This window comes from Petromyzon marinus, chromosome 3 (assembly GCF_048934315.1).
Source record: "Petromyzon marinus isolate PM22_M1 ecotype Great Lakes invasive population chromosome 3, UKy_Petmar_22M1.pri1.0, whole genome shotgun sequence".
Classification (NCBI taxonomy): domain Eukaryota; kingdom Metazoa; phylum Chordata; class Hyperoartia; order Petromyzontiformes; family Petromyzontidae; genus Petromyzon; species Petromyzon marinus.
This window is the reverse complement of record NC_133669.1, coordinates 15755911-15769677: the sequence shown is the minus strand read 5'-3', so window position 1 is coordinate 15769677 and position 13767 is coordinate 15755911. Positions and strand designations below refer to the sequence as shown.

The following is a 13767-nucleotide window of genomic DNA, read 5'->3' as shown; positions in this document are numbered from 1 at the left end:
CCTGTATACTGTAGGTAGGTTGATTCAGCCTTAAGTGAGGACCTGGTACGGTATGTAAATATCAGCACTGGGCAGACAAATACGGCCTTCATAGGTGTTCGCCAACAGCATTTTCCTCAACAGTCTGTTCAAGCCTATCTTTGTACGTGTACATACACATGTCCTCAGTGTTGTGGGAGTGTAATAAACAGCCTGCACGTGCCCTTACATGTACACACGTGTGCAGTACACGTCGGCGCTGGCGTACGACGGCGTGTTCGTCATCTCGCAGGCGTTCCGAGCACTCTACAAGCAGCGCTTCGATCTCCACCGTGAGGGCAACGCCGGCGACTGCCTCGCCAACCCCGCCGTGCCTTGGGGGAAGGGCGTCGACATCCAGCGCGCGCTCAAGAATGTGCGTGCGGACAAGCACACGTAGCAAGAACACGCACACGTAGCAAGGAAGGTGGATTCCCTGTAGCCTCGGTGTGGGGCAAGTGGTGGGAGCGAGCACCTGGCTCCCATGTGTGTTTTGTGTGGAGGCAGTAGTGCAGTGATTAGCACACGGCACTACAAACCCAGCAACTGGCATTGGATTCCCGTTCGCAACCAATAAGTGGCGAATATCTCAAATGAGGCAACTGGTGTAATGTGTAAACATGACCACCAGGGAGACAAAGGTGGTCGAGCGTGGTGTTGGTCACCCCCCCCCCCCCTCTCTCTATCGTACTGGAGTTTGTAGGTGATCTCTAATGGCACTTGCCCCAAAAGTTTGTTAAGGCTATGTGGCGTTTAGTCTCTTGCCGACTTTCCCAGGCTCACCTTCATGTTTGGTCAGCCAGGTCACTCCCATGTATATTGTGGATCGAGTCTAGCGAGAGCAATAGAGATCATTCACCAGAGGCGATTCAATAGGGTTGGTCTGTTATTCATTTTTAGATAAGCCACCCTGTCAGTTTTCACACAGGAGCGTATCTCGAGAACACCACAGTGCACTCACCATATGTTCCAGGATGACACCCTTCTCCTGACACGACACTCACAAACCCTTAGATAAGACACTTTTAGCCTTCGATGGCGTTTACCACTCGCTTTGGGATGCATTCACAAGCAACCCATTGTCCCAGCGCGTCGCAAGCCACCACCGGCCTGACACCATCGCCAGAGCAGAGGAAGCGAGCCAGGTGCCTGCTGGCTCTTTCCCACCATAGGGTGGTGCTAGCGGCAGGTTCCGCGTACTCTTCGTCCCTTTTGCTGAATGTCCTTGCCCGTCTCGGCTCCCCACCCGGCATCCAAGCTTGAAGTTTGCCTGTTTCCTTGGACCGTTCCTCTCGGCACTGCTGGCTGGCGCTTAGGCGCATAAATGCTTGTGGCTGGTGTCTTCCTGCAGTGACCCTGCACCTCTGTTGCGTGGCCCGGGGTGGGGGGGGGGGAATCCCTATTTATAGGAAGCTGGGCTCGATCAATTGTGATTGACACCTTGATGGAATCGTGTATTCCACCCGTTACAAACACAATAGCTTAGCTTGCTGCACATTTTTATCATTTTCAATTATTTCGTGCACGAGGCTCTATCTCTCCTTCCTGCCTCCCAGAACCTGCTTTTCCACAACCCCCTTCCCTTGTACAGGTGGACCATACCTTCCCCATTGTATTTCCCTTTGGCGTTATTTGTACCAAGTGACATGCTATAAGTAGGATCTTTGCCTTGGGGTCTAGTTAAGTAATGTTTAAGTCAAGTTTATTTTTGTTTAACCAGGTGAGAACTTGAAGAGACCCCTATGAGTATCGTTTACAAAGGGACATGGGTCACTGAAATTGCAAAAGCAATAAAGAAATGTTACTCACAACAAAAACAATTGTTTCACATGATCAATTGAAAGTATTGCACAATCACAAATCAATTATAACTAATAATTTCCCTGTAGGGGCATAAGTTGGCTCAGGCAGATTATTTTAGACTGGGGGTTGTTCGGGTCGCCCCTCACAAACATTACGGCCTTCGGCCAGGAAAGTCACTAAAGAAAATGGCACACGAACGACGCATTCATGAAAGCACCCGATGCTCCGTTTTGAAGTTTTAAAATTAAACATCTTTGAATTGTATTATGTTTTGAATTAGATCATTTTATTTCTTCATTAAAAGCTTATATCATTTTACATCTGGAAGACTTAATTGAAAAGGACATTTCGTGTGAATTTCATCTCGTTGTTAAGTAGATGGCCTTGCTGGGGGTTCGGGTTCGATGCGAAATTTCACCTGTTTGGGATTGCGGGATCGAGATAAGGTGACTTAGAGCTGGCTGTGCGAGAAGACTGCCGTCTGCAGATCGATTCCAACGTAATCGAACGTCTGTCCCTGCTCTTCCGTTGTTCATGCAGGGGGCGCTTAGGTTTGCAGCGCCCCCTGTATAAAAACGACGGAAAATGCAGCATTCATCACAGGTAGATAAAGTTGTGCGCTTATATAAGAGTACTAGTCATAGTTTTTAAGTGGTGGAACCTCTTCCTTACTGAGGGTACGTAAACATCAGCGCTAGGAAATCCCAGGTGGCTGAGCATAGTGTTGGCCGCATCAACCGTTTTTCCATGGTGCACAAACATCACAATGCTCTAATGGTCTGTCTGGCTACTACAACGGTTGTGTTACATGTGTGCGTGTGCCCTCACGTCTGTGCAGGTTCATATCAATGGCCTCACGAACAATATCCAGTTTAATGAGCTGGGTCAGAGGTCGAATTACACTCTTGGAGTCATGGAGCTGAGGCCCACCGGACCCACAAAGGTATGGCCGCCAAGGGCTGCCTCGCTCCAGTGACTCACGATGGCAATGTTGGGACACTTAGCCATCAACTCCAATGATCTTGGTTCATACGCAAAGATAGGCGTCTCACTAACTTGTTCTTGATCATTGTGGTTGCTTGTGTTTAATTGCCTACTTGTCTGCATGCACGAAAATGAATTCATCCTTCCCACAAAATCGAATGCAAATGTATGTATATAGAAACTTATGCACCAAATCTCTATTCTTGAAAACATTATCTCATCTCAATGTATCTACATCTCATGTCTATATCTCTTCTGTCATCTCACAAGGAGTTCACCAATTGAACGTGGGGCCATAAACATATATTTCTTGTGAGGAGTGGTAGACAGTGATTAATATGCTCCACTAAAAAATCAGCGGCCCAGAGTTTGATACCTGGCCACAACTAACAGAATACACTCCCTGCTGAACATAAGAAACCCAGGATCTGCTCTGACAGTACAACCAGTTGGGCAGCCCACAGGCTGCAGAGGCCCTGCTAGAGTCTTTAGACTAAGCCAGACGTCAACGGTGGATTTAGTGAGTTGAAGGCCTGGGCTTCACACACTCCAGCCACCATGCCTGGGTCCTACTACAACATGTGGGTGCTGCTAATCCAACAATACCAGACCGCAAGAGCCCTGCCCAACTCTATAGCCTCTAAACTAGTACAAAAGGACCGCTTCACAAACACATCAAGCAAGAGATTCATCGCCAAATACATCAGACAATGGCCTCAATTTCTTCACAAGATCCCATCGTCATCAGCACAGAGGAAGTGAGGGAGGCACTGGCTGCAATGAAGAAAGGGAAGGCTGCCGGCAGAGATGGTAGCCCGAGGGGGGGGGGGACTCTAATGGCTGGAAAAACGGTACACCAAAACAATGAAAACTGGATGCATCCCAAAAGCATAGCGGGAGGCAATGATCATTGTAATATCCAAGCCGGGCAAGCCAACCAACGACCCGGGAAACAATGCACAACCTAGAAACTCCTTGAAAGCATAATTCAGAGAATAAGCCCTCTCATCGATTCAGTTATCCCTGAAAAACAAGTGGGATTCCAGCCTTGATGCAACTGCTGTGACAGAGGTTTGGGTCCTTGTGACGGACATTGAGGCCGGATTCCAGAAGAAATCGAAGACCGGCGCAGCCTTTTGTCGACTTCTCATCGGCCTACGACACAGTCTGGATTAAGGACTTGATATTTTAGTTCGCAAGGACCATTCGTTCTTTCAAAACAATACGCCTGATATGGATGATGCTGAGCAATCGGCGATTGCATGTCGATATGGGTGACAAAGCCAGCTCGCTCTGGTTCTTCAAGAATGGATTGCCACAAGGTTCAGTAGTCACACAAACACTCTTCAATGTCTACACGAGCGACATTCCGCCAACCAGGTCATGTAAATTTGTATATGCGGATGACCTTGGCACCACAAGCAGCCACTTTCAATGACATCGAATCCACTCTGAACCAAGACCTAAACACCATGGGGGAATATTTCCGGAAATGTAGACTCATGCCAAATCCCCTCAAAACATCAGTCACTGCATTTCCTCTTGATAATTAATAGGAGTGCCAAGCACACTCTGAAAGGGACATTCTGCGACAACACTGTGCGACATGACCCCCACTCCAACCTATCTCGTCGTGAACCTTTGATGAGCACCTGAAAAAGGTAGTAGCCAAGACCAAAACAAGGGTCAAGCTAGTCCAGAAACTGGTAAGCACAAACTGGGGAGCATCAGCACCAGTTTTACGGACATCAATGATGGCCCTTGTGTACTCTGTAGCCAAGTACTGTGCACCAGTATGGACCAGAAGTTGTCACACTCGACTTATTGGTGTCCGACTAAATCCTCAAGTCGACCCCAACACCCTGGTTGCCCGTACTGTCACTCATCTCTCCCCCTACTCATTCATCAGGACTTCAATAATGTCCCTCGTCATCGCTTGAAGTCACCCTTTTGGACCCATGTGCTTAACCTTGAACAATGCGAGTTCAACCCAAATAAAGTTTGGAAAGCGACAGAAAATTCAACAGAACTCACAAACAAGCACCTTGTGAAAGACCCACAGCAGAAGATCCTTGGTTTTGATCTTCTGCACAAACTATAGCAGATGCGGATATCTGATGCACAAATGGAAAATAAAAATCTCTCCAGTGTGTGACAGTGGTCATGCAGAACAGACCATACAATAAATAATGATGCAATGCCTGAACCACAAATATAAAGGACACATTACAGCGATACACTCAGCTGCTCCTGATGTGGTTGTCTGGCTTGACCACTTGAATGGCTGATGTATCTATTTCAGCCATATGAAAGAAGAATAATTCTCATTCACGACCAATAACTGGAACATATTTAAACTGGTGCTGGGCCTCCCCTAGGTTAACTCATCCGTATATGATTACCTTGTGTGGTGTGTAAAGATCAGCATTTCGGAGACAAAGGTGGCCGGGCATGGTGATGGCAACCTCTCCGCTATTGTGCCGTGTCGTCAACCTTCATAGGTGCTCGCTGTAACAGCACTTGCCACAAAAGGCTCCACGGGGAACTCTTGTTTCTTTTTACATGTGTGCATTTTATTCTGTATGTGTGTGCACCCAGGTGGGATACTGGTCAGACACCAAGCACCTGGTGATGACAGGACTCGGGGAGGATGGAATAAATAGCTCTCTACATCAAAACAAAACGGTCATCGTAACTACGATCCTGGTATGAACCCCGCCCCCCAGCGGCAAGGCTGCTTCCCTACCCTATCTGTTCACCTCACTGCATGCCTCAAATCTTTGCCCTGAAGCCATCATCAGGCTAAACCTACTTGTCCATGTCCAGTTTTAAAGGGGTGGCACAACTAAAAAAAATAGTGTTTACCTCGTGGGCATTAGCAATGTGAATATGCATCTACTCACTGCTTCTCTAAGGCTTCTTTGCAATGGATATTTAGGACAACGTGAATTAAAAATTGCATGCATTTATCATTTTATTTTGGTAAAACGATTTTAAAATATACAGCAATCCCTTACCGACCGCGGGGGTTAGGTTGGTAAAGTACAGGGCCCATGGGAAATAGGGGGTTAGAGGAACCACGTCCATGGCCAGACTCGTCATAGTATAACTAAGTTCCCTGTTTCTTCACTAAACACGAATAAAACACAGTACGTTACACAATAATATTATAAAGCATAAATAAACATTGCATTAACTTTACATACCTTTAATATTGAGGGTAGAAGTCCATTATTATGACTGATGATGACAATGACATGATGGGGGAAGGGATGGTTGGAAGGAGGAGGACTAATCACATCACTTTTTTATGGTTCTAATGGTAGACTCATTAACCCCAAAGACTCGCCCCACAGACACAATACTCTCACCACGTACAAGCCTATCTAATACTTTACTTTGCAAACCCATCACGTGTATTTCACTTTGAGGGACAGCTGATAAGCTACACAGCGCCACTGGTGGCGCGGTGGCACGGAGGAGAATCGCGGCCCTGCAAAATTTGTAAATGCGTTTTGCGGACCCGTGCTTACAACGTGGATACTCAAAATTTTCAGGTCGCTTTTGGAAAATTGGCATGCAGATAATAAACAGTGTCTACATGAATTTTGCGGTTGGCAAGGGATTGCTGTACTTTGCATGGGTTAAAATGGAATTTATAGCTCCACAATGATCGGGGAGTTTTAACGGTGATGGAAAAATCAGGGCGTTGGGGTAAGTTTTACTCAAATAGAGACGACTGTTTATTTCACAGTATCTGGTTCGATGATTAGTGATGTTAATGCTGGTGTATAATACGCACTAGACAACCAGTAATTTTGGGCTCTCATCAATGCTGCCATGCATAATCCAAAGATAAAACATGATTAGTTTTGTTTGCATTTTAAAACATATTCCACCATGTAGCATGTGTAATATGCATTGTGCTTTCACTAATCATTTAAAAAATGTTTCGATATTTTAAAATAATTTTGAGCCACCTTGAGCCCAATTTGCGCAAATGTATGAGTTATATCCAAAAAATGTCATGGGTTTGGTCTGAAATTGGTCCACGACTAGTGGCACCAGACCCACATTTTAAAGTTCGTAAAATGTATATTATTTAACATTATACAATTAAAGTACTATTTTACAGAGGCGGCTGCTCCTAGCTGAAACAAAACAAGCTAGCCCTTCGTAAATACGCGTGATTGCTCAAGATGTTCGTTAAAGTGATAGATTTGAATTCAAGTTGAGGTGTAGGGAATTTCAATCGAGCACAATTTCTGCCTCATTGCCTTGGTAAAGTTCTACAATGCAAGGGCTTTGGGTTAGTCGTTGTGCTTTCAGGGTCCCTGATCCTCTTCTCAAGATCGTTAAGGCTTTTCATCATGGTGGGCAGGTCCCGCTAAAGCTGTGTGGTTTGGAGATATAGCCAATTCCTGTTTAATTTGGGTGTGTGACATGGATGTCCTCTGGCCAATACATTATTTATCACTACACACATTCACATGTTTGCATTTTTGTATAACCTTGCGATGCAAGGTTTGGGTCGATGGATCAGAAACTGATGAGGGTCGTGAATCCCCTGGAAGCAAGTAAGAATAACGATGATGACATGGTTGGATTCTTGGCTGTGATGCATTGTCCTCACGGTGCAGTGCAGATGTGAGGTTTCGGGCAGCTTCTATGTGCACCAGCTCGTGAGAGATTGCTCCCTGAGGACATGTTTGTTGGTTTTCATTAGACGTGTAGGTTCCAGCCCATGCAGAGTTTTTAATTTTACTTCAAAAGGAAATTGCAGAGTATCCCCAGTAGAACCTTGGCATTGAAAACCAAGTCTTGAGACTCGGTAAAGCTTTGCTGGGTACAGATTTTAATTATGGTGGTTATTATTGTAGATGTGGAACAAATCTCTGCAATGGTTTTAGAGCACGTGGGCTTAGAGTTGCTCTTGATGTGACAGATGGATGTGATGTTGAAGTGATGTTTGAGATGTTGATGCATATGGTGAAACAGCGTAGCATGAATCGGCCCCTCACTTCTCTCTCCCTGTGCGCGCATGCATCTCTATCTCCCTTCTCACCGTGTCTCTCTATATATTCTATTGTCTCTTTTTTGTCTCTTTTTCTTGCGTTCAATATTTTCATCCATTGGTAAATTCCTTCTCCCTCTGCTTCTCTGAATGTCCCTCCATCTTGCTATGTCTCTCTGGTCCAGCTCTGTACACAATTATATCACTGTCTCCTCTAATCTACAAATATCCCTCTCTCTTGCACTGTCTTCCCTGCACCGCCCTCCCCTTCTCTCCCTCATTCTATCTTCAGCTCTTCCGTTATGTCCCTGTCTTTCTGTAAATGTCCCTTACTGACACTCTCTCTTCTGTTCTCTACTTACATACGTCTCCCCCTTTCTGCATTCGTTTCTCTCATCCATTCTTATCCCCCCTCTCTTCTGTTTCTCTCTCTCTCTCTGTCACTCACTTTCTATACAATCCTTGCTCATTGATCTCTCGTCTCTCTCTCACCTTTTCTCTCTCCCTTCAGATATCTTCCTGTGTCTTCATTATCTCTCTTGCTTCATTTCTATATTCTTGCTCTTCTCTCTCCCGTTCCCTCTTACCCCCTCCCTCTCTCTTGCTCTCGCTCCATCTCTACAATGACTCTCTCTCCCTCTCTTCCCCCCTCTGTTCCTTTACTCATTGTCCCCTGACTGCAGACAGCGTCACCGATTGTGCCGCCATCCCACAAGCTTTAGTTACGTTTACCACAGCATCTGCCTTTATTTTAGTTTTTTCATCCGCGCCTTGTCGTAAGTACACATTCATTTATATTTTATGTTTATTTATTATTATTATTGTCATGGATGCATCTGCTTTTTCAGTTGCTAACCCTGGTTTACATTGGGGACTTGTGCGCTGACTGTTGTTGTTTGGGATCATGATTATCACATCAATATTTCATATCGGACTTTAAGAGAGGCAAAACCCCACAGAGCAAATGCCCTTTGTGTCATTGTGTAAGAAGGAACTTTCCAATGCTACATACCTGGGGTCGTTCACCATCATGTGCTGCAAGAATCATCACTGAGGAGCACGAACGTACACGAGTGAAAGATCAATTTAATTGGGCCACCGTCTTCAACTATGATGCCACTGAATCATCGAGGCACATTGCACATTCCTTCGGTGGGATGATAGGACAGAGTTGGGATGTTGGGGTTGTAACGCTCTACCAGGATTTGTCGCCTCTCGCTCTGCAAAGTGAGCCTCGTTGCAGCCTTATTTTTGGGCCTATAAATGATTCACCCAGGTCACCAATGGTGTGAGAAATTGTCACCTGGGTTCCAGATCGATTCCATAATTTAATCCTTTTGTGTCATTTTGCCGTCTACCTATTGTTTGTCCCGATCATCAGCCTCACGTAAACATTTTTAGATAACTATCATCTAACTTACTAATGGGCAAAAAAATATATTATTAGATTCATAATGCATTAATCTGTGTTGATGCAGGCCTTCTCACGGTAATAATTTTGATCTTTGTTTCAAAACAATAGTATTCTGCATTTATCTAAAAGTTAACAGAATAGAATGATAATTATGGTGGTCCAAGTTTTTGTTGTTGGTCTAGACTCTAGATGAACCAAACATAAATTAGTTTATTTAGTAAATCATTTACATTGAGCGGGTTTGTCTGTTACTCAATCTATATAATAATACACTTGTTCGTGCGCGCTTGCGTGTGTATCTCTGTAACGCACTGGCATGGTGTCACATGAGATTGGGCTGAGAGGTTCATGACGTCAGAGATCCTGGGGTGTTGGGAGGAGTATTGACGTCACGCGAGAATGGGGTGAGGTTGTGATGATTGGGGTGATGTCACGCTACTCGGATGAGGTGGAGGCAAGGGAGTAATTCAGTCAAGAAACGCGGAGTGTTGAGGGGAGGAGAGGAAGTGATGACGTCAAGCGACAATGGGGAGATGACAAGAGGAGTAATGACGTCATGCAAGAGCTGTGGGAAGAAACAGGCTGGGTCTTTGAGAAAATGCAGACATCGTCTGCATAGAGCGAAGTCCGAGTTTCCCTACCAGTAGGGTGCATGATACCTGTCAGGTCAGTGAAGGAGCGAATCACAATTGCTCATGGTTCTATAGCTCATGAATATAAGGAGGGGGAAAGTGGACATCCCTAACGGGAGCCCCTTTCCAGTGGGAAGGGGGAGGGAGATTAGATCTCTTGTACGAGCAGTTTCCAGAGGGGATTTATATAGGAGTGAGCAAAGATATATAAAAGATTTGCCGGAAATTCATGAGAATCATGACACGGAATAGAAAAGCTCCATTCTACTGTCAAAGGATGTTTTCGCTGTTAATGGAGAGGGCGAAGGCCGGTTGTTTTGAGTTTTGGGTCCATCTAATTAGGACAATCGGACGAGTGTTTACCTTTTTATAAACCCCGCTTGGTCGTGGTCGATGATGTCCTGTAGTATGGAGTCTAGTCTGAGGGCCAGGGCTTTGGTGATGTCTCTAAATGAGTTATACTTTAATATGTAAACATTAAGTACAGTTTAATATATTTTACCAGCTGCATTCACATATTTAGGAATTGTAGCAGATGATGGGTGAGCTCCCAAATTATAGGCATCCAACATAACTTAAAGAAAACACATTTACACTAAAGCTTAGTGGAGACTGGGTTGGAAAACAAACATTTGTTAAATAAATCTAGGAAATGCCGTGGGGTCAGAAATATCAGTTCGAAAAAAATAAAGTCGTATTTCTAAAGCGTCTTCTCTAAACAGTCCGTTTAAAAATTACACGTATATTTTTTACGTTACATCCAAATGCGTACATAATGATCACACTCGCATTTAAACATGCCAACTCTACGCTTATTCGCATACACATTCTCAAATGCAAATGACCCCCGCATAGCCTTTAACAGCCTGTTGGGGCAAGTGCTATTTTCTTGTACCTAATGAAGACCAGCACGGCACACGAGGGGGTGGGTGGCTAGCATCACGCTCTGCCGCCTTTTTCTCCCCAGTGCTGATGTTATGTTTACACACCCACCACACAATCACATACACTAATGCACACAGGACGCCCCGTACTTCATGTACCGCAAGAACTACGAGCAGTTGACGGGTAACGATCGCTTCGAGGGCTACTGCGCGGACCTGGGTGAGGAGATCGCGCGTCACGTCGGCTTCAACTACCGCTGGAAACTCGTGCCGGATGGCGCCTATGGGTCCCGCGACACTGAAACCAAGATCTGGAATGGCATGGTTGGCGAGCTGGTGTACGGGGTACGGCAGATATGTCATCGCTCGACCCCTTCCAGACATGGGGACGCACCAGTCACGAAAAGAATATCGCCCTTGTCACGACGAGGGGGATCCTCGATCACACGCGATGCTCATTCACAAATAGACAATGTGTTGTTCATTGCCAATGAGCGAAATTTTCGTTTGCAATGAGAGAACACTTTATTCATGGATGGCACTCATTCACAAAACCAGAACGTGTCATTTACAGCGCAAGGATCACTTATGATTATGGCGCCATTTGTTAATTCAAACAATAGTGACACACATTCATGGCACAGGATAATGCACAGCATGCAGAACAAACAGTAGATTTAAGTGTGTCCACAGAAGTATGGGTTGTGATGCATTGTGGGGTTGTTCCCATAAGACTGTCCCCTAAATATGTTTTATCTAGGTGTGTATTGTTGAACATGTGTTGTGTGCAATAGATAACTCTAACCTTATGATGACTTCCCCTTTACGTCATTGATCATTCAACCACTGATTACATTGTCATGTCCACACATTTGGCTATGCCTTCCTGCTCGCCTGCTCACTATGTCTACCCCACTCTAATTTAATCATTGATCGCCTCCAAACCCGTCATGTCACCGAACTCATAAACCACCCCATGCACATCTTCATAAATACATCCCATTATCGAACCATCTCACGACAATTGCAGCACTCATCTCCTTCACCACTTTTTTAATCCCTCACCTCATGAACCTCACGATCATCTTACCACCCCACTTTCTCATTCCATCACATAAACATCTATCACGATTCACCTGCTTCTCTGTCAACAACACTCCATCATCATCATTCACCTGACCACTCTATCTATCGATCACCTTTGTAACCTATCACTAAATCCATTATCCTACCACCTTACCACACCATCTCTCCACCCCATTCATCTCATATTAACCTCATCAACCCTTCACTTTTACACCTCATTGCCATTTATATCACCACTCTACCCCAACACTTTGCCACTCATCATACCTATTACCTCATCGTCCCACAACCTCACAAACCATCTCATCATCCATCATTATGATCACCTTCACATCTCACCATCCACACCATAAAACCACATCACCGCCGCCACACACTCTGACAGAAGGCAGACATCGCCATTGCCCCGCTGACCATCTCGCTGGTGCGCGAGGAGGTCATCGACTTCTCCAAGCCGTTCATGAGCCTGGGGATCTCCATCATGATCAAGAAGCCGCAGAAGTCTAAGCCTGGGGTGTTTTCGTTCCTCGACCCACTGGCCTACGAAATCTGGATGTGCATCGTGTTCGCCTATATCGGCGTGAGCGTTGTGCTCTTCCTCGTCAGCCGTTTCAGCCCCTACGAGTGGCAGAAGGCAGCCGCGGGGCCCGGGGAGCTCCCGCCTCCTCCACCACTTGGGCCCGAAGGTCCCCCCGAGCCTAACGACTTCAGCATCCTCAACAGCTTGTGGTTCTCCCTGGGGGCCTTCATGCAGCAGGGCTGTGACATTTCGCCCCGGTGAGATGACTAAGTGCATGTGTGTGCGTAGTGGTTAGATGCAGTGGTGTGATGGTTAGCGCACTGCGCTATTGCCCAGTGACCTCAATCCTAATCCTGCTCATGACCACCAGTGACGAATATCGGAAACCGTTCTGGGCCTCTCCCAGGTCGACTCGGCCTGAAATGAGTACCCGGTGCAGTATGTAAATATTGCCACAAGGGAGACAAAGGTGGCAAGGTGTGGTGCTGGCCATTGACCCTTTGTGTGCCATACTGGCCTTTTCAGTTTACGTTGATTTAATTTGCTCGTTAACAGAACTTGCCTCAACAGCCTTTATAAAGGCTATACAGGTGATCTTTGACTTTGTGTGCAGATGAGTATTTTTAAGTTTGGGGGAATTCCTCAGCTGAAATTGCAGCATGATAACCAAGGCAGGGCTGACCCAGTGACAGTTGCAGAGCCTCAGGTTAGGGAAAGTGGCTGGCTCATGCGTCAGCTGTTGAGGTTTAAATAACGATCTGGATGGAGCCTGAGCACTGAGGAACGTGCAGGCCAGGAATGACCGCCCCAAGGAACTGTTGGAAGGAAGGGCGGTCATTGTGTGCAGGCTGCAGTACATGTCATCACAGAAGAGGTCCCACAGGGTTCGAAGGGGCCAGCCACTAGGTGTCCAGACGTTCCCAGAACTCTTAGATATGACTAAAAAACGTCCAAAACATTTTTTTGGCGGAATTCGGGGTATTTGTTGTGTCTGTGTTTTCCCCCTCTTCAGAAAGGTAATGTAAATACTGATTATAATGATGGAACGTGCACAGTAGCACATGAACACCAGTAGGCTTAGTGCGGAGTCATTAGCCAGTAGTTGTGTAGTTTAAACACAGTTATTGTTTAGTGGCATCCCTCTGATCTATGACAAAGTTTGTGCATCCAGACTGTGATCTCAATAATTAACCACCGGGTTCCATTCGCGAATAAGACACCTCCAGCTTTGAACGTGTTGGCTGCTGCTTGCCCTGTCTGGTGGTCCACATTTTATATGACGGGAGACCTTGCAGTAAAAAAATTATGGATAATGCCCCCCTCATCATTTTGGGATTATTCAAACCAATAATCATAATTTATTTTTACGTGAGATTAATAATGAAACTGCATTTTAATAACACAAATTACAG

General features: G+C 45.6%; 1 protein-coding gene across 7 annotated transcripts in view; it reads left to right on the top strand.

Moving 5' to 3' along the window:
* LOC116955148 (glutamate receptor 4-like) overlaps positions 1-13767 on the top strand; it is an 80821-nt gene that overhangs the window by 40209 nt on the left and 26845 nt on the right. For 5 of the 7 annotated variants that reach the window (XM_032976168.2, XM_032976160.2, XM_032976190.2 and 2 more), the window contains exons 8-12: positions 227-394; positions 2660-2764; positions 5404-5511; positions 10888-11094; positions 12221-12612. In XM_032976168.2, the coding sequence (XP_032832059.1) occupies positions 227-394; positions 2660-2764; positions 5404-5511; positions 10888-11094; positions 12221-12612 (980 nt within the window). The remainder of the gene's footprint in view (positions 1-226; positions 395-2659; positions 2765-5403; positions 5512-10887; positions 11095-12220; positions 12613-13767) is intronic. The other 2 variants (XM_076074901.1, XM_032976175.2) reach the window with 2 other exon arrangements.